The 25433-nt window shown below is 49.9% G+C and overlaps 1 protein-coding gene across 3 annotated transcripts in view; it reads left to right on the top strand.

Moving 5' to 3' along the window:
* Positions 1–25433, top strand: part of TIAM1 (TIAM Rac1 associated GEF 1) — a 143345-nt gene that overhangs the window by 114309 nt on the left and 3603 nt on the right. For 2 of the 3 annotated variants that reach the window (XM_059466330.1, XM_059466331.1), the window contains 12 exons: positions 5584–5687; positions 15156–15335; positions 15715–15783; positions 16009–16134; positions 18017–18125; positions 20588–20767; positions 20879–20997; positions 21717–21825; positions 22553–22611; positions 23400–23502; positions 23647–23734; positions 24777–24949. In XM_059466330.1, coding sequence (XP_059322313.1) covers positions 5584–5687; positions 15156–15335; positions 15715–15783; positions 16009–16134; positions 18017–18125; positions 20588–20767; positions 20879–20997; positions 21717–21825; positions 22553–22611; positions 23400–23502; positions 23647–23734; positions 24777–24949 — 1419 coding nt within the window. Of the gene's footprint in view, positions 1–5583; positions 5688–11479; positions 11609–15155; positions 15336–15714; positions 15784–16008; positions 16135–18016; positions 18126–20587; positions 20768–20878; positions 20998–21716; positions 21826–22552; positions 22612–23399; positions 23503–23646; positions 23735–24776; positions 24950–25433 lie in introns of those variants that run through there. The other variant, XM_059466332.1, reaches the window with a different exon arrangement.

Below are 25433 nucleotides of genomic sequence, written 5' to 3'. Positions count from 1 at the left end.
AGAAATAAGAAAGGAATGACTCAAATTCTGTGACGTAATGGAATTTCATGAAGTAAATGGTGGAGATGATGGGAATCTAAGGAGGTAAGGTGGCATCAGCACAGGCACCCCACAAGCTGGGACAGTCACAGAACTGAGTGCTCCAACCTCTGCTCCCTGGCACAGGGACAGGGAGGGCTGTGCTGGGTATTGGAGGGTGCTGGGCACTGCCCAGGCTCCCCAGGGCATGGGCATGGCCCCACAGGGCTCCAGGGATGCTCAGGTGGGATTGTTGGGGTGACTGTCCAGGGTGGGACTGTATGATCCGTGTGGGTCCCTTCCAGCTCAGGAGATTCTGTGGCTCTGTGATTCTCCCCTCTGGGGTCAGCCAGGAGCACAGGTGCCCTGTGTGTTTGGTGAGATGCACAAATCACTCACAGGGATGTTTTAAACACCCAGATTTAGGGGTTGACATGTGCGGGTGACCCCAGTGCCATGGGGAGGGACATTCCTGCTCAGAGAGCCCAGCTGGCCAGAAGATCAATCTATAGCAAGTGGGAATTGTTTGCCACAAGTTCGGTTCCTGAATTTCTACCTGCTCCTCTAGATCTGGCAACAGAACAGGACACTGGTTGTACCTCTTGCTTCTATTTTTTGGAATCATTTAAAATACAGGAAAAATCAGTGGGATTAAGAATTAAGGAGTTTCTAGGTAATCAAAATTGTTCTGAGTCTGGCTCTGGGGAGTGCGATATTCATAGCAAAAGAGGGAGCAGGAAAAGCTTCCACACAGCTTATGGCAAATCCTCCTGAGGGGACTGCTGAAGTCAACCTCGTGTAAGATGTGGACTAAACCTACACAGGCAGCTACAATTCAACATTTTCATGAAATTCTCCCCTTTTAGTTTTCATGCAAGTCTTCCCAGTGAGGCTTTTGTGCTGGAAAATCGAGGTAGTCTTGCACACTTTCACAGCTGGCCACAAGGTGCCCCCATTTGCTGCTCAGCAGCAGCTTCTCACAAGCCTCTTGTCTTTGTGATTGTCACAGAAACCCTGAGTGCTGGGGGCTCAGCTTTCCCTGGGGTCAGTGTGCCCTGGGAGCAGGGAGTGGGAATTGGGATTGCTGTGCTCACACAGAGCCCTCCCAACACTCACATTCCTCCTGGAATGTTGGGCTGGATCTGTTCCCCCCAAAAAGGAGGGAAATATTTCTTCCAGCCAGCAGGAGGAGAGCAGGTGTCCCTGGTACATGAAATGATTTGGGATGGCTTAGCCCAAAGTGGCAGTGAAATCAAGGCTTTGCACCCAAGTGTGTGACTGGGAGGCAGCAGATCTTTCCCCTCCCATTTCCTTCTGTGTTTTATTGCATCTTTTCTTTTTCTGCCCCTGTGCTTTGTCAGGGATTCATTACCTATGTGACATTTACAAAGGGGTCTCTACTTGTATTTGGGGTATTGTGGTGTTACCTTGGATTTTTGTTCATCTTGGATTTTTGTTCATCTTGGATTTTTGTTCTTGGCTCCGCAGCATCTTGTAGAGAGCAGTCAAGTATGAAATACCCACTGACCTATTTATTTGTGTCCTTGTTGGTTGCAGCTCCATGATTTCTGCTGGATGCTTTTTGATTTCTGGGACACGGATTGAGTCTGTGGCTGAGGAACTGCATCCCCTCCCAGCAGGGTGACAGTGCCAGTGGCACACACAGCACCTGTGGGCACAGGGTGACAGTGCCAGTGGCACACACACACCTGTGGGCACAGAGAGACACACACCTCATTTTTGTGTGAGGCAAATGATTTTGTGTATTTTCAAAATATGATTTTTTAAATTTTTTTTTTATGAAAATACTTTTTTTTTTTTTTTTTTTTTTTTTATAAAGCTGTCCTGGTGCCTTGCTGCTCAATGGGAGGTGCAGAGGAGCAAAGCAGGGCTGTATTTGACCTCCCTGCAGTGTCTGCCACAGCTCCTGTTAAATCTGACATCTCTCACAGCTCTTCCATCACCTGGAGCTGCCCTGCACACGCTGAGCTTGGGGCTGGAGGTGCAATTCAGCTCTGTGGCCGTGGTTTCCTCGCTGTGTTTGCTCAGCAGCTGGTTCTGGAAGTGACCTTGGGTTTGTATCTGTGATTGATGTGAGAGCTGCCGTCCTGGGCACCGTGGATGCTTTCCCCATGGAGCTGCACTGCCTTTGCAGAGCCACAAGTTTTGTTCCTTTCATCTCTTTCTGCTTTTCCTGGCTCTGGTTCTCTCCTGTAACACAGCCTGCATACATTTGGCAGAGGGGGATTAGCTCTGGTTGTGTCTGGACCCCAGAGCAGGTTTTCCTGATTGCCTAAAAGGATCAGTGGGGTCTGTGTGCCCTCCCCATGAGGAGTGTGCTGCTCCCCTGGGTGCAGGGAATGAGAGCTGGAAGCTGGAGCACAGCTTTGGATCTCCCCACACCATCAGGACGGTATTCTGCTCTTGGAAGGGGATGGGAATGGGATTGATACCATCAGGAAGGTATTCTGCTCTTGGAAGGGGATGGGGAATGGGATTGATACCCAGATTTGGTTGTTTCACTCCCTTCTTGCAGTGTGGGGCAGTCTCTGAGGTTTAGGCTTTGCCTGCCCCTGGGTTTTGGAGACTTTTAGCATGGGGGATAATGTGAGGCACATAAATCACCATGCAGAATGGATAAAGGCTGATAAAGAATGTGCCCCCTGTTTGGGATGGTGTTTGAGTCTCCTGGATAGGAGCAGTTGGGTGTTTTGGGGAGTTTGTTGTTTTGTGGCTCAGAGAGCAGTCAGAGGCTGGAGTTATTGACACACAGGGTAAATCTGTGCTGTGAAACTGAAACAAACTGCTGCTGCACTGTGAGAACAGCCACTGAATTTTATTCCATCCTCATCCATCACAGGCCCCCTTGGGCTGAGTAATTTGGATTTCAGAACCAGCCGAGGCCAGCAGTGACCCTGATTTCTTCAGGGTTATTTTCACGGGGCTGATTTCAGACTCATTGTAGCCCAGTTGTTACTCTTGATGTGACAATTCCGGGGCACTTCCTGCAGCAGCCACCGGAGGGCTTTGGGATAAAATTCCGTTTTCCATCCCCAGTTCCCCAAATTGCTGCGGTGCTGCCTCGCCCTCTGGCGGCCTCTGCTCCTCACAGGAGGCGAGGCTGGTGTTCCCCATTTCCCCATGGAAATTAATCCCTTATTCCCGATTTTCCCATGGAAATAAATCCCTCCTTCCCCATTTCCCCATGGAAATTAATCCCTTATTCCCGATTTCCCCATGGAAATGAATCCCATCCCCAGCATCCCAGGGTGTGTGCTCCTTTCATAGCTCAGTGTTTCAGAGCTAACCAGAATTCTTCTGCAAGGAAGAAAAAGAGGACATACTCTGTTTTACTGTGGATTTATAGGTGACATGCCACCTTAAATACAAATTTAATCCAAGACACCATTCCCTAACAACTCCTGTCAAAAATGGTGCATTTAATGACAGAGCCTCTTCAGAGAGGCTTAATGACTCTGTTGTCATAACAGGGCCATTCCCTGGCAGCATTAGGATTAGGGAAGCTGCTGTAAAACTGCCCAAATAGTTGATATTGGGGTATTGGTATTTCTGTTATATATTGAAATATAAATTCATTATATATCAATATATAAATATATATATATATAATATATATAATATATTATTACATTATAGATATTATAGATATATATTTATAATATTTTGTATATATATTTTTATTATATATTGATATTTTTGAAGCTTAGGCACTGTGGTGCAGGATTCCTGGTGTGCATTTTGTGTTAGCAAGGTGCACACTTGGAGCTTTGTGCTGCAGCTGGCAGAGCTTGGCTCAGGATATTTATTCCCATGGCACTGAAATAAATATGTAAATAGTAAGAAATAAATATATGGCAGCAAGGAGAGGTACCACACATTGTGGAATTGTCATTATCCCTTGAGTTACACCAGCCCTGACAACTGGAAGCAGCAGTCGTGGGAATTTCCAGCCAAGTGCTGGGCTGGTGCTGAAGCTTTCCATCATTTTCCAGACCTTTAAGCCCCAGCCCCTTTGCTCCAGTGGTAGAAAACTTCCTTCTGTTGTGCTGGTTGTGGCCACAAGTGGAGTTGTTTGATGGACATGGGTCACACTGTCCCAGGTGTGAGGGGCTCCTGTGACCTCCCTCTCTGCTGGGGCACGCACTGGGTCTGACCCCTTTTCCTGCTGCTTTTTTGGGTTTCCCCTTGTCATTCCTGCGTGTCCCACAAAGGCAGCAAATGGCAGTGGTCAGAGGAAGGAAAGCAGCACACTGACTCTCCTGGCAGAACTAAATAAGGATGCCCAGGGCAGAAAGCAGGTGATGGAATGATGCTGACAGAAGTGGGCCGGGAGCTGGGAGCTTTTCAGGGACAGGAACGTGCAGCTTTATGGCTCTGGCTGCATTTAACAAGCAGCAGATGAGCCTGCTCAGGGCCCTGCTGGCCAGAGACATCAGGAACAGGCTGGGCACACGTGCTGCGTGTCTGCTCCTGTGGGAGATTCCTGTCTGCTGGCTGAAAGGGCAGGGAATGGGTTAAATGCAGGAAAAGGAAAAGCGTGGCTTAAAAGTAAACTGAACAAATATTATTACCTTGCTTTGGGCTGGGAAACAGCTGCAAGGTGCATTTCACACAGTGAGAGAAGGGAAATTTAATGCAGTGGAAAAACACGGTCTGGCCCACACAAATTAAGGCACATAGCACTTATTTTCTCTGCTTTTTTAAATGGACACCTGGAAAATTCTTTTTCACACGTTAATAGGGAGAGCAGAAAGCTGATAGTGAGATTTGATAAAATCTGGGCAAGGCTCAGAAAACTGAACTTCTTATAGAGAAAACACTTCTTCAAATAGATTCTGTGTTGCCAAATAACCCCTCCAGGCACATTTTTTCCTCTCTTTTCAGAAGAGGGGCCTGAGCTCTGAGCTACCTTTTATGTCCTTTCCATTTCATCAGTGCCCAACTTGGCTCCATCCCAGTGTGCAGAATATGTTCTGAGGTTATTTCCAGATTTCTGAACTCTGGGTTTTCTAGATTACCTCTGGACATAACAAAGTGGGAAATCTTGCACAGTCGTGCGATTTATTTTTAATAGGGTCTAAAAGCTTGCCTGAACAGCAGCTGAATGTTGGGTCCTGACTCCTGGAAAGGTCTAAAGCTGGGTTTGTTTCCTCAGCAGGTGAGTGTGTCAGGCCAGCAGTGCAGGAATCGCCGTGTGCCGCGTGAGCCAGGGCAGGCTGGCCAGCACCAAGGGCTGCACGCTCCCAGTTCCCATGTGAAAGCACTGGGGTGGAAAGCTCCTTGGCGCTGCTCAGCAGCCGGGCAGTGCAGGCTGGATGTCAGCATTTCCATGTGACATTTTAGCCTTATCTCTGCATCGGTGCTTGCCAGGGAAATGAATGATGTCTGGTTGTGACCTGTTTGTTTGTACGCCCGTGCTGCGCGCCCTCCTCGCAGGTCACCCCTGGGTGTTGGGGTTCCATGGGAGCTCCACGGCTGCGGCAGGGTTTCCTGGGCGTTTTGGGGAGCTCTGGCCGTGTTCTCACCCCTGTGTTGCTCTGGCAGGGCACTCCCTCTGCAGTGACCCCGACAGCTCAGCCGAGGTGGCCCCAGAGGAGGCGGAGGCGCAGGACCTGGAATCATCGGACGAGGCGGAGAAGATGAGCAAGGTGAGGAGGCTCAGTTTCCACCTGTGCTGGGAAAACGCTGCTTTTACTGTGGAGCTGTCTGTGGATGATCCCAGATGGGATCTGTGAAGGTGTTTTGGATGATCCTGGATGGAGCAAACCACAGCTTTGGTGGTGGCACATCACCCGCTGCCTCTTCAGCAAGACCCGTGCCCTTTTTCCAGGGTGGGCTCACATCTCCAGTGCCTGTGATAATGTTCCCCACAGTTTGTAAATGGGCTGGTTTGTCACCTCCATCCCCACAGCAGCTCCACTAAACCACGTGGATTATTAGGATTTCCAATTCTTGATTGCTAGGCTTAGGACACATGTAAATTAAACTGTATTTCCTTGCAGCAGTAGCATCACTCACATGCAGGTGTCTAGCTGCAAACTAATCACAGCCAGTCCACCTCAAACCGAAGCCAAACTCTGCAGTTACAGCTAAGAGCTTGTGCAAATGGGTTGCTAATTGCCATCGATTCTCCTCTGCGGTTGGTGGTGACAGTAGGTGATGATGATCGGTGGCTTCTGAGGCACAATCCAGCAGATGATCGTGATTGCTGTGAGGTATTTGCGATACGGGTGATGCTGAGAGCTTACAGCTGTTTTCCTCCACATTAATGGTGTAATGAGAATTCATCTCAGGCTGTTGGCGTTTCCCCTCGTTTTTTCTCTCCTGTTTAACCGAGCTGTGTTGTGGTGAGCTCTGGGCTGGTCCTTTGCAGAGAAAGGAAGGAAAAGACTTTGGCCCCTTGTTTCCTGAGCCCTGGTGGCAGCCCAGCCTGGACTCGTGTCCTTGATAGCCACACAGTGCAAGGGAAACGTGAAATGCTCACAGGGAAGGGGAATACACTTTGTTTCTAGCTTTTATTGAGGAACAGCTTGTGAGTACACATAATTTCTTCTTCAGTCAGGGCCCATCTTGTTGATACTTCGGGATTTTTAACTGTGAATTTGTTGTTTAGTAAGTGGAGATGTTTGTTGATAGTTTAGGATTTTAAACTAAATTTCTTCTCCTGTAAGTGGAAGTCTTTGTTTGAAACTTTGGGATTTTTAACTGTAAATTTCTTCTTTAGTAAGTGGAGGTGTTTGTTGATAGCTTGGGATTTTAACTGTAAATTCCTTTTTCATTAAGTGGAGTTGTTTTTTGATACTTTATGATTTTTAACTGTGAATTTCTTGTTTAGTAAGTGGAGATGTTTATTAATACTTTGGGATTTTTAACTGTAAATTTCTTCTCCAGGAAGTGGAGATGTTTGTTAACAGCTTGGGATTTTTAACTGTAAATTTCTTCTTCTGTCAGTGGAAGTGCTTGTTAATAGTTTGGAGTTTTAACTGTAAACTTACTCTTTAGTTAGTGGAAGTGTTTGTTGATAGATTTTGAATTTTAGCTGTAAATTTCTTCTCCAGTAAGTGCAAGTCTTTGTTGATAGTTTGTGATTTGTAACTGTAAATTTCTTGTTTAGTAAGTGGTGATGTTTGTTGATAGTTTGAGATTTTTACCTGTAAGTTTTTTCTCCAGTAAATGGAAGTGTTTGTTGATACTTTGGGATTTTTTAACTGTGAATTTCTTCTCCAATAAGTGGAGGTGTTTGTTGATACTTTATGATTTTTAACTGTAAATTTCTTCTCCAGTCAGTGGAGGTCTTTGTTGAAACTTTGGGATTTTTAACTGTAAGTTTCTTCTCCATTAAATGGAGATGTTTTGTGATACTTTATGATTTTTAACTATAAAATTCTTCTCCAGTAAGTGGAAGTCTTTGTAGATAGTTTAAGGTTTTTAACTGTAAATTACTTCTTTATGAATTGGAGGTGTTTGGCAATAGTTTGTGATTTTTATCTGTAAATGTCTTCTCCAGTAAGTGGAGATGTTTCTTGATACTTTGGGATTTTTAACTGCAAATTCCTTTTCCATTAAGTGGAAGTGTTTGTTGATAGTTTAGGATTTTTACCTGTAAATTTCTTCTTTAGTTAAGTGGAACTGTTTGATGATAGTTTGTGATTTTTAACCATGAATTTCTTCTCCAGTAAGAGGAAGTGTTTGTTGATAGTTTGGGATTTGTAACTGTGAATGTCTTCTCCAGTAAGAGGAGATGATTGTTGATAGTTTGGGATTTTTACCTGTAAATTTATTCTCCAGTAAGTGGAGATGTTTCTTGATACTTTGGGGTTTTAACTGTAAATTTCTTCTCCAGTAATTGGCAACGTTTGTTAAAAATTTAGGATTTTGAGCTGTAAATTTCTTCTTTAGTAAGTGGAAGCGTTTGTTGATAGTTTGTGATGTTTAGCTGCGAATTTCTGTATTCAGTGGAGGTGTTTGTTGGTATTTGGGGCTCTGTGCCTGTAGATCCGTGGGACTCTGGCACGCTGTGAGCGGAGTGCGTTCTGTCAGAGCAGGCTGTGGCAGAGCAGCCGGCACAGCTCGTGGCTGCTGGGGGGTGCCTGCTCTCCATGGCTGTTCCTGGGGGTTGGCCCCTCATCTCCCGGGTGCTCGGAGCTGGAACTGCCTGCACGAGGCACAGGGATTACCCCATTAGCCCTGCAGCTCGGCAGATGGAGTCAAACTGAGAAATAAACGGGTGTTAGCAGCTTCAATGCTGAATATTCCCTCCTGCAGGAGTGACTCCCAGCTCTAAGGAACCCTGCTTTCCAACAGGAGGAGCTCCTGCCTGTCTGGCTGTGAAATGTTGACATCACTGAGTGTTTCCTTTGGGATGCAGAAATATGGCTCTGTATTTGTGGGGGATGAAGGGGAGTGAGGAATTTTTTTCTTCTGTTTCAAACTGCTTGGAATGTTCTCCCACAAATGAAAGACCCAAGGACCTATGGAATATGTCTAACATTCTGAATCTGGCAATCTCAGGGATGCTGCTGTCCCTGCTCTGTACTCAGTGCCTTCCTTGCTGAACCCCCAAATTATCCTGCACTGCTTATAGAAAATCCCAGTGTTTGGCAGTGGGGAAGAAAAAAGCTCAGCTGAGGGTTTTCCTAATCCCTTGGCTTCTCTGTGTGCTTGGGAAGCTGATGTGCATGGGAAGGAGGATTCTTGCCGGGTGTGCTTTCCCATGGGAAGTCACAGACAGGAGGAGGAAAACAAAGGTGTTTCCCTGTCCCTGCACTCCCACACCTTTCCATGCTCCTGGGATTATGGCACAGCAGATTAAGGTGGTGTCCTCAGGGCTGTTTCACAGGGGTTAGTTATTTCTGTCCATGGGGAAGGCTCTGCCCTCGTGCCACCTTCCCCTTTATCCCATCCTGCTCCCAGCCCTGCATGGTGGAGCTCAGGAGAGACTTTTCTTATTTTCCTGCCCTTTTTGGGTGCAGCAGGGCAGGAGCAGTCCCATCCATTCCCTGCTGGTCAGCAGGGGAATGTCCCCATTTTAGCAGCAGCAGAGCTCCCCAGGTGAACACAGAGGCAGCATTAGGAGCTGGGATCCCAGAGCAGTCCTGCAGGGCTCCATCCCTGCCCGGGGAGCACTGCAGGCAGGGACAGCTTCCCCAGGAGGCTCCCTGGCTCTGCAGGCAGCACAGGGATCCTGGGGCACATGAATGATTGATGGGAAGGGAAGAGGAGAGGAGAGGAGAGCAGCCAGGTGCTGCAGCCGCTCCCGCTGCTCTCGTAGCACAGGCTCTGTGGGAAGGTAAGTGGGGGAAATGCCACCAAGAGCTGCCCTTGGGCCCTTTTCCTTTGCCAGGCAGGGGGCTGTGTGACACAGGAGGCACTGCAACGTGCCCTTCCTCCTCCTCCTCCTCGTGGTGCCCCTGTCCCTTCCCCCAGCCCAGCATGTGTGCACGTGGGTGTTTCCTTCGAGTGCTGCTTTGGTTCTTAATCTGCAAAAGCCTCCGAGCTGTGGTGGTGCTGGAGGATTTGGGGGTGCAGCAGGGGCCCTGAGGACTCCTCCCTTTTCTGAGGAGCTTGTCTTCTGTATATCCTAAAGGCCTGATAATGCAGAGCTTTCTTCTTCATTGCTGCTATCAAAGCAAGGATTCCATTATATGGAATAAGGAAACTGAGTGTCTGTTGTGGTAAAATACTGGAAACCCTTCTCCAGGGTGGGCTGAGGTGTCAGTGGTGTGGGATAGCTGCTGCTCTCTGGCTCTCTCCCTATCTAATTTCACCTCTTATCTCTTGGGGTGACATCCATGTGAAGGGTGGCGAGCAGGGTGCCTTCCAGGTGCACCTGGCCCTGCCCTGAGCTTTTCTACAACTTGGTTTTGCTTTGGGGAGGACTTCTGCCTTTCCTTTCTGTCCCCATTTCATGTGGGGGCCAAGGAGAGGAGAGAGCTGGGAGGGAGAAGAATGGGGGAAAGGAAAGCCTGCTCTCTGCCACCTTTTCAGGCTTGTTTTCATCCAGCACCAAATTTCAGGCTGTTTATGAAACGGGGCCATGCCCCTCTGCCAGCCTGTGTTCAACAGAGCATCAGAAACGTGTCACACCTGTAATTCCTTCAGTGGTTACTTGCCCCTGTGGTGACCTGATTATTTTCAATATTGGAGTTCCAAGGGGGCACCCAGAAAACCGAATATATGAGTTGCTGATGCTGCAGGTTGCCAGTACTGAATCTCAAAATCAGTCTTTGTCCATTTTCTTTTCCTGTCGTGGCCCTATGAATTTGACTGGGGATGTGCTGTACAGTGTCAGCAGTTCCAATTGCTGCAGGAGCCTGGTTTCTCCTGTTTCTGATTGCAGATGTGCCTGTGGCAGTCAGGGCCAGTTACCTGGCAGCAGTGCTCCATGGCTCTGTGAGTGCACGCCCGTGCCTCTTGGAGGGATTTTTTTTTCCCAAGAAAAGTAGGTCGGCTGCTCTCTGCAGCATTACTCGAGACCAGCATAAGTCTCCAAACCTTCAGTGCGTTGCAGTAGCCGTGAAAGGATTAGGAGGGGGATTTGCGGGGTCGCTTTCCCAGCGGCAGAACCGGCTCTTTGAAGTTCCTTTCATTCGGTATTCCCGGGCCGTGCCGAGCCACAGGCAGCGCTATTCCCGCTGTTCCCGACAGACATTCCCGACAGACAGACAGAAATCCCCGGCTGCCCGGGCTCCGGAGCTGCCTGCCCAGCAGCGCACGGCTCGGCACGGTGAGCGGATGGCACGGGAGGGGGAGGTGGGCGCTGTCCTGCCCCGCTCACACGCGGAGGGAGCAGCCCGGGGGCAGAGGGAGCATCTCGGGGTCCCTGGGTGGAGCAGCAGTGGGAGCATCTCGGGGAGCCTGGGAGGAGCGGGAGCAGCTCAGGAGGAGAGGGAGCATCTCAGGGTGCCTGGGAGGAGCAGGAGTGGGAGCATCTCGGGGTATCTGGGAGGAGCGGGAGCATCTCGGGGTATCTGGGAGGAGCGGGAGAGCATTTCGGGGTGCCTGGGAGGAGCAGGAGTATCTTGGAGAGCCTGGGTGGAGCAGGAGCAGCCCGGGAGGAGCGGGGGAGCCGCCAGGGATGCGCGGCCCCGGGAGGAGCGCGGTGCCCGCCCGGTGACGGCCCCGGGAGGAGCGCGGTGCCCGCCCGGTGCCAGCCCCGGGAGGAGCGCGGTGCCCGCTCGGTGCCAGCCCCGGGAGCAGCGCGGTGCCCGCTCGGTGCCAGCCCCGGGAGGAGCGCGGTGCCCGCCCGGTGCCGGCCCCGGGAGGAGCGCGGTGCCCGCTCGGTGCCGGCCCCGGGAGGAGCGCGGTGCCCGCTCGGTGCCGGCCCCGGGAGGAGCGCGGTGCCCGCTCGGTGCCGGCCCCGGGAGGAGCGCGGTGCCCGCTCGGTGCCGGCCCCGGGAGGAGCGCGGTGCCCGCTCGGTGCCAGCCCCGGGAGGAGCGCGGTGCCCGCTCGGTGCCGGCCCCGCGGCGCTGCCCTGCGGCGATGTCGGCTCTGAGGAGGGGGAGCCGGAGGGTGCGGAGCGAGAGCGCCGGCAGGGACGGGGACTCCCTGCTGCGGATGCTGTACCTGGTGAGCGCTCCCGGGGGATGGATGGGCTCGGGAGCGGCGCTCGGGGGTTGTCAGGCTTTCCCTGTGCCCTGCGGAGGCGCTGGAGGGATGCGGCTTGGTGGGCTTTGTCTGGGCGGGCGCTGCTGCTCCGGGTGTGCACAGAGTGCAGTGCCTGATGCCCGGGCACTGGATGTGTGTGCATGGCAAACTCATCAGGAAATGGCTTCAGCGCTGCCCCTCCGCAGGCAGCCGCCCCGTGGCTGTGATGTCCTTGATCCTCCTCCATGGGCAGGGTGTGAGCCTGGCGCCTCTGCTGAGCCCCTTCCCGAGGAGGGGTTCATGATTGTGAGCTCCGCTTCCCAGCTGTGCAGCCCTCGGGCTCATTTTCAGCCTTTGAAGGGATTGCCTGCGGGATTGTGCCTCAAGTGTGATGCCGTAATTCCCCGTGAGAAATCCTGGTTTAGAGCTGTCATTGTCACTGCTGCCAGAGCTGCTGCAGAGAGATAAAAGGATCTGTTTCTCTTCCAGACCTTCCCTACTTAGCCACTTTCTGTGGGAAAACGGGGACAGAGGGGTTTTTGTGAAATCTGCTTGAGGGTTTTCACCAAAATAGCTGTGCCCTGTAGCCCCCGTGTGCAGCGTGTGCCTGCTTTGTGTCTGCAGATGGATTTTTTAAAGGGAATACCAGGTGGACAGGATTGTGCTCAGGGATGAAGCACAGCAGTTGTTGCAGGTGGAGTCGAGCATTTCAGTTCTAGGAGAGAAACAACGGTATTTTTATTGATATGGGCTGATAAGGTAACCAAGTTTGTCAATATGATGGTGGTTTGACAAGGCTTGGTGGTGAGGCTCTCTTGGTTGTTTACTGCAGCCTTCTATTGAGGGATGAGGGTCAGAAAGGACCCTCTGAGGTGCTGAATTCAGAGGGGTTTAAGTGCAGCTGGATCTGCTCTAGTGCCAGACTTGGTCAGTGGTTTGTGTCTGAAGGACTGTGTGTGCACAGCAGTGCTTTGTATCCCTTGGCTGAGAGCACAAAGTTCAGCACGTCCTGATCGCTTCCCAGGGCTCTGTGGTGGGCAGGAGCCCCCAGCCTTGAGCAGACACCTCAGAGACCTTCCCTCTCAGGTGTGCTCACACAATACAGCGGTTTGGTCAGTGGGCAGGCACAGGAATGGGTTTGTGTCCGTGACTCTGTCCTGGCAGCGTGGGGTGTGTGGGCAGCTCCCCAGAGATGTGGGGCAGGGCAGTGCTGCAGCCCTGGGGCGGTTTATGGGGCGTGCACAAGTGCGGATAAGGCTTTGGAAGTGCTCTACGCTTCCTTCCTGCCATGTGGGTGTAGCTGCTCCTGCTGGGGCACAGCACATGCCTCTGGGAGTTATTTCAGCCTCAGTGCTGAGCTGGTGTTTCACACCCCGAGCGCGTTTTCGTGCTCTCTTTCTGGGTGACCCATCTTTCCCTGCAGGAGCTGCACAGGATGGGGGGAATGCAGAGTGGCAGGCAGGAACTGCTTTAACACTTGGTTTATTTGGGGGTTTGGTTCCAGATTGTGCTTTATGCAGTAGAAGTGGATTTATTTGTGCATTTGGATCTTAAAGCAAAACACCCCTGGACACATCTGCCTCAGGTAATGCTAGCAAAGCCAAACACTGCTGAGCAAAACCTGCCTGTGCTGGGGCTCTGCAGGTTGTCACATCTGAGCTGTCAGTTCTCTCTCAGCAGAGCAGGGCGCTTGGGAAGGTGTTTTAACTGTGCTGGAGCCAGGTTTCACCCACTGCCCTTGCTGGATTTGGGGCTGTTGGGATCAAGGTCACACATGCTGAAATCTGATCTAATCCAAAAGTTTGGGTGGCTTTATACTTAAAACCACATTATGTGTAGGTGGAACCTTACTGAGATACAACAGGAATTATTGAATAATTAAGATGAATAAATCTCAAATCTCAGTGACACATGCCAGGAACAGAGTGAGCTGGAGATGGACTGGTCCAATTCACTGCTTCCTCCTGCCCTCAACCTGCAATGTTTTTCCTTTCTTCCACACCTGAGTTAAACCTCAGAAACTGAAGGGGAATATTTTCCCTGGAATGAAGTGTGTCCAAAAGGCATTTCTGGGTAGACAGCCAGTTCCTGGCTCACAATAGTGTTTTGAAGAAAATGATCCTTTGTGCAATGAGCATCTTTGCTCATGTGCTGTGCAGTAAAACCTCAGGGGAGCATTTGCAGCCCCAAGAGACCTCTGAGAGAAGGGGGTGGAAATCTTTCCTTGTCCTAACATGGATTGTAGGTGCATGGAGAGGAAATAGCTCTGAGAGCAGACTGCAGGGCTTTAAAAACATGGAGATCACAACTATCAGTGGGTGGGAGTGAAGTGATGTCCCAGGGGCAGAGCTTTGTCTCCACACTGCAAGGTGAGGATGCACTTTATTTTCTCTCACTCTTTTATTTTTTTGGGGTTAGTTTTTTTTTTTTTTTCCTCCTCTGCTCTCTTCTCTGGTTGAGCAGGCTGATTTTGGATCAGTTGTTCCACAGAATTACCCGTGTTGGAGAGCACCTCTGAGACCATGGAGCCCAAGCTGTGCCCGATGCCCACCCTGTCACCCAGCCCAGAACTCTGAGTGCCACCGCCAGGAATTCCCTGGACACCTCCAGGATGGGCACCCCAAACCTCCCTGGGAACCTTTTCCATGGGGAAATTCCTGCACTGGGTGGCTGTAGAGAAATTCCTGAGGCTGGACTGAGGTGCTCTGGCAGGATGATCTGCTGTGGTCCCTGGAGCAGCTCTTTGCCTGCAGGTCTCTGGGAGGGATGGAGGCAGCCCACGGTGCCTTGGCAATCCTGGAAGCCTGGAGCTGTCATCATTGACACCGGAGACTATTCCTGCTCCAAACTCTTCAGTGTAATGAAAGATGGGAGGAAATGATCTAACACGAGGGGGTGAAGTGAGGATAACTGGCTTTTTACATAGGCAGCTGATTAAATACTAAAGGAAGCAGGGAGAGGGAGCAGCTCTGGGAATTGGCACTTACGGGGAAGAAGTTCACATTTGCAGACACAGCCTGGGGACACAGCTGCTTGCCCAGAGAGCTTCTGCTTGGAGCCTGGAGGGGATTTAGCTGGGAGGCTCTGCTTCCCCATGGCCCAGCCCAAGTGGTTTGTGCCTCTGTGTCAGCTGAGCTGTTCCCAGCGCTGCTGCAGGCCTGGCTGGGGAACTGCCAGGGGCTGGCCCGTGACTTTTGTTTGCACAGGCATTTTTGGTTCCCTGTTCTTGGGCTTCTCTGTGAGTTTGTCGGTCATAAGTGCTGGATGAGCCTGTTTTAATTAAAATTCACGTGTGTGTGAGACCAGGAATGAAGCTGAGCAGCGCTTCAATTAATTTGAATTCTGCAACTCCTTTTTTTTTTTTTTTTTTCCCTTTATCCCAGTCACAGAGAGGCAGAATAGACACTTGTGCCTGTTAAGAAGTCCCCAAGCTGCAACTGCTGAGCTGCAAACCCTCCTCAGCCCCTTTGTTCCTCTGGCTCTTAGTTGCAATATTACCACTGCTCTTTCCTCTCCCTTGTCTCCCAAGAGCACAGAGCAGGTGGCAGCTTTCTGTCGCAGCCTGCATGAGATGAACCCCTGTGAGTGCAGCGCTGCCCCCCAGGACTGTGCCGGGCCCCAGCTGAGCGCCATGAGGCAGCTCACGGACGCAGACAAGCTCAGGAAGGTCATCTGTGAGCTGCTGGAGACCGAGCGCACCTACGTCAAGGTGAGACCTCGGCCTCAGGGCTCTCCTGCTTTCTGCCTCACCTCTGGGGCTCTTGCTGCGCTTGCCCTCAGTTCTGTGACATAAATACATGTTATATATAATATACACAATGCCTGAAATGTCGCTGAAACCACGGAGATGAGGCGTTTCCAAATGGTTCGGCTCTTGGGCTAAGCTGGTGTGCAGTTACTGCTCACTGGGATCTGGTTCTGCAACTAGAAATGTGTGAATGTTTGCTTTTCCTGTCTTAAATTGTGCAAAATCCAGCTATTTCATGCTGTGTGTAAAAAGGGAAAATCCTCAGATTAGGTAAGCGTAATTTCCCACCTCAGTCAATACCCAGAGGGACCAACATGGGAATCTTTCTGTGAATTTTTAGGATTTAAATTGTCTGATGGAGAGATACCTGAAGCCTCTACAGAAAGAAACCTTCCTCACACCAGATGAGGTATGTCAACCCTTGTTTGTCTGAAATTAATTTCACTGAGTTCCATTTCTCTCAAATAATGGATTGAGTGGAGCATCAAGGTGCTGCTCAGTGATGTCTGCAGCTTGTTTTTTCCTGGCATCACATTGTTTTACAATTGCACTGAGAATTGCTGCAGTTCTAGAAAACACAATTTAGCCTCAAAGTGATATTTTCAACATTTTGCTTTTTTTCTCCTTTTATTAGCTGGATGTTCTCTTTGGGAACCTAACTGAAATGGTAGCATTCCAGGTAGAGTTCCTGAAAACTCTGGAAGATGGAGTAAGGCTGGTTCCAGACCTGGAAAAGCTTGAAAAAGTTGAGCAATTTAAGGTAATAATTGTTTACTTTTATATATTAAAACGACATTATTCGTATTATCTCATTGTTTAAATTTTGAGGAAGCATTTAACACTCTCCATCTATTTTTCTGACTGTTGCCACTGTTCATGTAAAAACCTGCATCTTCTTCCATTATTTTCAACTGCTGCTGGTGCTGCTGCAAAATGATTCTGCTGCAATTGTAGTTTATGCTACATTTAGCCATGTAGAGCACTAGCAACCATGTGCTTTTTGGTTCTATTCTTGCCCTTCTGCCAGATTTCTTGCCTTCAGCTGTCAGGAAATGCTAGAAATGGAAAGTTACATAAAATCTTTGCCCTGACAAGTCTCATGTTCAGAAGCCCTCTGGGGCTACAGATCAGAGCAATACATGGAATTTTGTATTTCCACTTCCAGTCCATGGTGGCAAACACTTCTGCCTTTCTGCAGGTGTGCATCTGCACAGGTAGAAATGGAAACTGCAGCTCTGTAAACTTCACTTCAAACCCAGGGAGATGTGGAGACAGATTTCATTTTGTGTCTGATGCAGTGGTACTGGAGGCCTGGCAAGGAGGTGATAGATTGGTTTTCCTTTGGGGAGTTCCACTCTGGCTCTCAGCACCACTCACATGGGTAAAGGACAAGATGAATAATAGTAGTAGTAATAATAATAAAATATATTATTATTACTAAGAAGAATAAGAAATTGATTATTATTATAATAATAGTTTCTCTGGCCCCTGTGTGCTCTGAGCTGCAAGAGAGGAGTGCCAGTGAAGGGTCCTTCCAGAGAAAACTCCATCTCCTGAGTGCTGCTGTTTCCCACAAAGCTGCACCGAGCTCACTTTCAGTTCTGCCCCTGGGCCTGTCTGAGAGCAGCTGGCTGTGAAGGAAATGGGGGTTCAGTGCTTTCAGTTCTGCAGTTTGCTTCCCCTGTCCCCTGACTGTCCCCAGGCTGCCCACATGTGCTCTTAGCCCCTCCCCAGGTGCTGACTGGTTCCCAAGATGTTTTGGGATTGTGTTTGTCCCCAAACACCAGCTCATTTCCAGGCAGGTGAACCCTTGGTGTGTTTGTGAGGGATGATGGTTGCCTGCAGCTCCTCAGTGCCCTGATTCAGTGCAGGGTCGGACACATCAGCCCTCTCTGTGGGCTCTGGCCATTGCTGAGGGCAGTGAGGTTTTTAGGTGCAGCTCGGGAGTTAATTCCCTGTGCAGCCAGGGCTGCCTCCAGGCTGGGCTGGGCTGGTGGTGCTGATTCCAGAGGCTGAATCCACACACCAGGGCTGGGCTGTTCCCTGGTGGGTGAATCATGGACTCACAGAACGGTTTGGGTGCAAGGAACCTGCAGGATCCCCCAGTTCCACCCTTCCACTGTCCCAGGCTGCTCCAAGCCCTGTCCAGCCTGGCCTTGGACACTTGCAGGGATCCAGGGACAGCCACAGCTGCTCTGGGGACTCTGTGCCAGGGCCTGCCCACCCTCACAGGGAACTATTCCTGCCCAATATCCCATCTAAACCTACTCTTCATTTAGTTTGAAGGCATTCCCCCTTGTCCTGTCACTCCAGCCCCTTTTAAAGAGTCTCTCTCCATCTTCCTTGCAGGCTCCCTTCAGGCACTGGAAGGGCACACTGAGGTCACCCCAAAGCTTCTCTTTTCCAGGCTGGACAATCCAAATTCTCTCAGCCTTTCCTCCCAGCAGAGCTGCTCCATCCCCCCTGCTGCATCATCCTGGTGCCACCCTGGGCTCACTCCAGCAGTGATGTCTTGGTGTGCAAACACACTAAACCTGCATTCTGCTGTCCTCCAAAGGCTGGATGGAGGCTTCAGATGACCTGGCTGAAGGCAAAGTAACTAAATGCCTTTTTACTAATGCTTTTTTTCCTTTGAATCCCAGAAAGTGTTGTTCTCCCTGGGTGGATCCTTCCTGTACTACGCTGACAGGTTCAAGCTGTACAGTGCCTTCTGTGCCAGCCACACTAAAGTCCCCAAAGTCCTGGTGAAAGGTAAGAGCCCCTTCTGAGTTGCTGTGGGAAGTGGATTTGTAGAGAATTCTTAGAGTTTGACAGAAGGCTCACATAGTATGTATCTGTATGTAAACTTGGAGATAGAAATGCTGACTTAGAATAATGAAAGATTATTAGAAATGAAATTTTTCATTTCATGACTTAGAAGAATGAAAGATTATTAGAAATGCTGACTTAGAATAATGAAAGATTATTTCTTATTAAATAAGAAAAATGCCATGGAATTAAATAAGAAAAATGCCGAGGACAGACATTGCTAAGAAAGAGCTGGAGCTAGAAACAAGTTGTAAAGGATGATTTTGTAAATAAGACTGGATACCTTAGAGAAATAGAACTATGAAAGATGCATTGTAATAAGATTCACAAGGGGTAATTTAGATGATTGGCTTTAAGGCATTTACAGCATGGTGTGGCAAAAGCTGATAGGCCAAGAAACACTTACAGTGTATTGGAATTAGGAAATAGTTGGCTGCTGGTTGTGATGGTGAATTCTAACATCTGTATTGTCTCACCCTTCACATGAACATGGGATCAAAGTTTTTAAAATGCCTCTCAGTTAACTTATTTCTGGTCAGAAAAGTGCATAATCCAACAAGGTGTCACAGCCACATGCTGGTTGTGGTCATGCTGGTTGCACCCCAAAGCTCTGAGGGCAGGAATGGGGGCACACTAGGGCAGGATCAGCCTGGGAGAATGTTTTATGCAAGCTGGTGAAATATTTTAGCCCTCTCTCCCCTCTGTCCTTCCTCTTGCCCTCACTCCAGTTTGCCTGAGGAGTTCCCATGGCAGAGTTGCCAGCAGAGCTTGGCTTGCTGGCTGGGAGAGAACAGCCCTGTGGTCTGGCTGCTGGGCCAGCTTGCCCCACAGGGATGTTTTCCCCTGTGGAATGTGAATCTCATGGAGCTACCAGTGCTTCGTGCAATTCCTTTTTGGCCAAGACATTAAACAAACAACTGGCTCCAGTTGTAGCAGCAATGCCATTGAGGGAGGAACTCTGGTTTTTCAAACAACATCTGCATGTCTGACAGTCAAAAATTTTGAGTTTTTTGTTTCTTGGTTGGTTTGGGGTTTTTTTTTTTTCTGTGCACTTTTCCTTTTTCATTTCTGCTTGTAAACTTTTATTCCCTGTGCTGCAAAGAGTACTTGGCAGGTCTGTGGAACACATCAATAAATGATTTGTTGCTAGTCACATCCATTCTTTCTTTTGGCTGTATTTTATAGGACCCTAATGTTAAAGCTGTAGACTAGGTAGATCTGGTTCTTTTGCTTTTCTTTTCTATTGCTGACTGTATTTATAAATGAGAAAGTGTTGTGCTTGAATTATGGCATAAACAGAACTTAAAATTCTATTTTAGAGGTAAATCTCCTCAGCAGCCTGGGAGTGTATTTCAGGTGTCACTTGGTGTCCTCAGCTGAGGGGCAGGTGGCTTTTGCACTTGAAACTCAAGTTGCTTTATGGAAATCAGGTGACTGCCTGCAAAAAGCTCCCAACCCCAGCAGGGGACATGACTCCAATAAAAGCAATTGTGTGGAATTGCTCCTGCACTGAATAATTTGTACGGCTATAAATACCACCTCCTCCTTCCTTCCCTCCTTATGCTCCAGTGGAGGGAGCAACAGAGAAAATGGCAATTCTATAAATTCATAGCAGTCAGGTAGAAAGGATTATGGCAGTCAGGTGTCCAGTCTGCCTGTGCTCCCAAAATCTGGAGCATTAGCCTCAGTTTGTGCTCCTGCCTCTCCCCAGCTCCTGCTGCTTGTTGTGACTCAGTGCTGCATTTTAAGGTTTAATGAGGTAACAAGAACCAGACTTGCCAATATTGTGGGTGCACCATGGCTTGGAAGCAGTGACTTCTCACAAATTTCCAATGTGAGACTTTGCTAAAAGGGAGCAGATGATTAGTCCATCTAAAATAGCTGCCAGGCCAGAAGTCCTTACTGCTCCTCCTGAGAGGCAGCTCTGGGCTCTGCTCCCTGTGACCAGGGACAGGATCCAGGGAAGGGCTGGAGCTGTGCCAGGGCAGCTTTAGGCTGGATTTTGGGGAAAGGTTCATCCCCAGAGGATGGACACAGCCCCACAGAGCCCCAGGAGCCTTTGGAGAGCTCTCCAGTGATGCCCAGGGTGGGATTGTTGGGGGTCTGTGCAGGGCCAGGGGTGGGACTGGATGATCCTTGTGGGGCCCTTCCAGCTCAGGAGATTCTGTCATGGATAGTGCCATTAAAAATTGCCCTGCTGGAGGAGGATGCCTGCTGTGAAATCCTAAATAGCACATCCGGGGAGAGTGGCAGTGACTCAAATCCTGCAGGGCGTAAATCTAATTCTGCAGGCCCAATAAATCTGCACTTCCTCACAGAATGCCTCCGGATAAACCAATTTAAACCTGGAAAAGTTGCTTTCTCATGATTTTTCATTGATCCCATGCCTCCTTTGAACCTGGCAGCCAAGACAGACACTGCTTTCAAGGCGTTCCTGGATGCCCAGAACCCGCGCCGGCAGCACTCCTCCACCCTGGAGTCTTACCTCATCAAACCCATCCAGAGGATACTCAAATACCCCCTCCTGCTCAAGGAGCTCTTTGCTCTCACTGACGTGGACAGTGAAGAGCATTATCACCTTGATGGTAAGGACTGAACCCCGCTTTTGTGTGGTTCACCTCTGCCCTTGAACCTGTCCCCATCCCTTCCTCTCAGAGGGTTAAAAATCCCTTCTGCTCATCCCCTGTCTCTTGCAGTGGCCATCAAAACCATGAACAAAGTTGCCAGCCACATTAATGAAATGCAGAAAATCCATGAAGAGTATGGGGCAGTGTTTGACCAACTCATAGCGGAGCAAACAGGGGAGAAAAAAGAGGTAACAATCAGATTTAGAGTTATTTTGGTGCCTGTTAAACTAGATCCATATTTACCTTTCCTGCTGTGTTGCTGAGGTAAATCCTGGTGCAAACAGATAAATCCCAGCTCAGTTGGAAGAGCTGAACAAGTGAATTCAGACTTCACTGAGGGGAGGGTGAGGGATGGGATAACATCCCCCTGAACTGGGGCTGGCCCTCAGTTGGTCACTCTGGGCACCATAAGGACAAAGGTCTGGTTGCTGCACCTCCAGCAGTTGGGAACTCCTTGCTTGGTGTGTTCCCAGCAGTGTGGTGTCACAGAGGAGCCCTTGGGCAAGGTCAAGAGCCACAGCAGCTGTGGGGAGGGGCTGCTTTGGCCACTGCCCCTGATGCAGCCTCTAAACCTCACCCCAAACTGAACATGTGCTTAAATATTCCAACAAAACACAAAGAAACTGGTAGGGAGAAAAATGGACAAAGGGGAGCAAAAAGCAAAGAAAACATCTGGGTTTGACCTTGACTTCCAAGAGCCGGACTCTTGAGTTTAACTGACCCTAATTTCTGCTCATTAATTAAGGGTTTACATGCATCTGTTTGCAGTCAGCTGATGAAATACCCCAAAGTTTGCTGGGGGCAGTTCTGCTCAGGACTAGACCTGATGCAAGGTCCCTTGAGCTGCAGACTGCCATCACATTCCTGGAGCTGATTCAAAGCCTTGCCTTTGTGCCTGTGTTGGCAGGTGGCCGACCTTTCCATGGGGGACTTGCTCTTGCATAACACAGTGATATGGCTGAACCCTCCTGCTTCCCTGGGCAAGTGGAAGAAGGAACCTGAGCTGGCAGCGTTCGGTTTGTATCCAGGACTTGCATTTCACACGCCTTAAACAGTGGCACAATTCACATTTAACACTGGCAGCTGTGCCTCAGCAGATGTTGAGGGTGTCTGAGCACTGCCTTCCCCAGGGCTGCCTGGAATTTAAACCTGGCCTTGTCTCTTGGCTGCAGGGCTCTCTTCTGCTCTCTGGTAGTTTTCCTGGCTCAGCTGGAAGGTTTGTGTGCTTGGGAATGGAGGAGAGCCATCCCAAGCCCTATGGAGGCTCTTGAGGACAGGCTGGGGGAGATAGGCCTGGTCACTCTTAGCAAGGAAAGGCTGAGAGGGAATCCTTCAATCCACAAAAATACCCCATCAATGCACACAGATACCCCACCAACCCACACAAATATCCCCAAGGCTGTCAGAGGATGGTGCCACACTCTGTTCAGTGGTGCCAGTGACAGGGTGAGGAGCAGTGGCCATGAACTGAAACACAACGAGTTCCACCTCAGCCTGAGGAAGAACTTGTGTCCATGGAGGGGGCAGAGCCCTGGAACAGCTGCCCAGGGAGGGCAGGCCTGCAGTCTCCATCTCTGGGGACATCCCAAAAATCCCAAATTCCTGTGTCAGCTGCTCTGGGTGACACTACCTTGGTAGGGGGGTTGGACTGGGTGATCTCCAGAGGTCCCTTCCAACCCCAGCTGTCCTGGAATTCTGGGATTCTGTGACTCCATAGCTTTTGTCTCTCACTTTTTCCTCCAGTGTTCAAAACTGCCGTGGTCCTTGTGTACAAGGATGGTTCCAAACAGAAGAAGAAACTGGTAAGTGTGCAGGGACCGTTTGGGTGGTGCCATGGGCATTTCTGGGGCTGTGATGGAGTTCTGCTTCCCACAAGCCATGGAGCTGGAATGTGCTCTGGCATGTGTGGTCCCTGGTGTCTGAGGAGCTGGGTGGGCACAGCAAGCGTTCCTCTGTCCTTTGTTGCCATGCCTGCCACATCCATTCCCTGCTGTGGGACTGTCCTGGATGAAGATGTCACTGTGAATGTGTCTCTTGGCTTAGATTCCTTGGTCAGTGTGAGTGTCTGAGAGCTGATTAATGTCTGTCACCTCACACAGTGCCCTGGGTGTCGTGTGCCACCAGGCAAGTGCTGGCTGCTCTCAGCTACCTCAGGAATCCTACTGGAGTTTGGGATTCCGTTTTAAAGCTGAGCTTGGCCGTGCTACCACAGGGGCACAGTCTGCAGTGATAGAGGGAAACTGGTGATCCCTATTTGTGGCATAAAGCAGAGAGGGGTTGGAGGTGGGGAAAGGCAGCTGGCACAGGGTGACTTCAGAGAGAAAAGCCAAACTCTGATGTATTCCTGAGTGTGTGTGCACCCAGGGCTGGGCTGGGTGACTCTGGAGGGCATTGCTGGGAGCTGAGGGGCCTTAGGGCTGCTTTAGTCCAGACTCCAGCAAGGTCCCCACAGAGAGGCCCTGAGGGAGGTGTGGGGTGGGAAAACCAGGGTTGCAGCAGCTCTGGAGCTGGGAGCCCTCAGCACAGGGCACAGCACTGTCTGCCTGCCCCAGGGTGTCTCCTCTCCTGACAGTGTTTGAAATCCTTCCAGGGAGGATCCCACAGAGCCTCAATCTATGAAGACTGGGATCCGTTCCGGTTCCGCCACATGATCCCTTTGGAGGCGCTGCAGGTGCGGGCCCTGGCCAGCGCAGGTAATGTCCCTGGAGTTAAAACCTGCCATCTGCCAGGCTTGCAGTGTGTGTGTGTGCGCCCTGGGCACCCTCACTGGGCATGCAGTGAATGCTTTGCACTTACATCTCAAGGTAGACATGAATTTCTCTTTGCTTTCCCTGTAGATGCAGAGACCAATTCTGTGTGTGAGATTGTCCACGTCAAATCTGAGTCTGAGGGCAGGCCAGAAAGGACATTTCACCTCTGCTGTAGGTAAGTGGGGCTCCCTGTTTTCTGTTTGCCTTCACAGCTGCATCCCTGCTTGCCTGTGCCTTTCCTTTTGAGGCAATCTGGTAACTGTTAAACTGGATCCAGTATTTACCTTTCCTGCTGTGCCACTGAAGTAAAGCCTGCTGCAAACAGATAAATCCCAGCTCAATTGAAGAGCTGAAGTTAATTGAATTCAGACTTCACTGAGGGGAGGGAGAAGGGATGGGATAACATCTCCCTGAACTGGGGCTGGCCCTCAGTTGGTCACTCTGGGCACCACAAGGACAAAGATCTGGTTGCTGCACCTCCAGCAATTGGGAACTCCTTTCTTAGGGAGAGTTAGGGAGTTAGGGAGAGTGGGGAGACGGTGTTCAAACCTAACTTCTTAGGGGAGAGGGTGTTCAAACCTAACTTCTGGAAGGTAGAATTTAGTACAACCTCTGAAAAGAACTTGATCAGCTTTGCACCTTTATGGGAAAGGCCTTATTGCAATTTTCCAGTTAAACTGCAGCACTGGGTCTTTATGGCAGGTGTTGTGTTCAGCTGGTTCCTTTCATGGCACCAGCTCCCAACCTCTGCACTTAAATGAGCATCCATTGTGGTGATGGTGTTTTTAGTGTTCAGGGAAGGACTTGGAACTCATGAGGATCCAACAGAGCTGGTGCCAAGCCAGTTCCTACTCCTAGGAGGAGTTGCAGGAGCTGTGGGTGTGTTCGCAGGGACAGATGGACTGAGCAACACTGGATGTGTACTGGACACAGACACGTGTGGGTGGCGCTGCAGGGAAAGGAAACCTCGAGAGGGCTGAAAGGCTGAATGTTTTATTAATCACCTGGGTGTTGGTTTCCTTGGATGCCCCCTGCAGTCACCATGGGTTTAGCTTTGCTTTGAAAAGACTGGGTTCAGGTACTTCTCTGGGGAAGCACCTGCCAGTCAATTTGCACTGTCTTGAATCACAGAAGTGGCCATTATTTACCTCATTTACAGAAAGCTATTAGCAGTTCTCAAGGGGTAACTGCCTTTTGTATTCCCACCTCTTTTTCAGCTCTCCAGAGCACAGGAAGGACTTTCTGAAGGCAGTGCACTCCATCCTGCGGGACAAACACAGAAGACAGCTCCTTAAAACCGAAAGTTTGCCCTCCTCCCAGCAATATGTTCCTTTTGGTGGAAAAAGATTGTGTGCTCTAAAGGGTGCAAGGCCAGCCATGAACAGGGCAGGTACTGTAGGGCTACAGACTTTCAAGATCCCAGTAACCCCAGCAGCGTTGTAGGACACACAGTGGTGTCTGTCACGTGTATATTAGGATTAGCATTCTCTCTTGTGTATGCAAACACTGCTGGTTTCCCATGCTTCACTTCCTTGAGAGCCTTAAATTGCCTCTATTTCCCTTGCTTTGCACTCGAGGCTCAGCTTCAGAGCAGTGCTTCTGGCCTGGAAGGGAGATGGGATTCCTGGCAGCTCCCATTGGCTGTGCACTTTACTCCCAGCTGGGTTCAGCTGAACAGAGCAGCAGCTGTGTGATCCTGAAAAGCATGTACAGAATTTTGGGGTAACCTGAGCACTTTTGAACTAAAATGCACAAGTAAAAACAGCTGCCCTGAGCTTGGTTTGAAGGGGCATCTGTGGGTGTCCTCCACCTGAGGCTTTCCAGCTCAACTGCTAAAGGGGACATCCTCCTCCTTCCCACATTTGGAGAAGTTA

The sequence above is a fragment of the Ammospiza nelsoni genome, chromosome 2 (genome assembly GCF_027579445.1).
Source record: "Ammospiza nelsoni isolate bAmmNel1 chromosome 2, bAmmNel1.pri, whole genome shotgun sequence".
Lineage (NCBI taxonomy): Eukaryota > Metazoa > Chordata > Aves > Passeriformes > Passerellidae > Ammospiza > Ammospiza nelsoni.
Note: the sequence above shows the minus strand (reverse complement) of the source record. Positions and strands in the feature narration are given on the sequence as shown.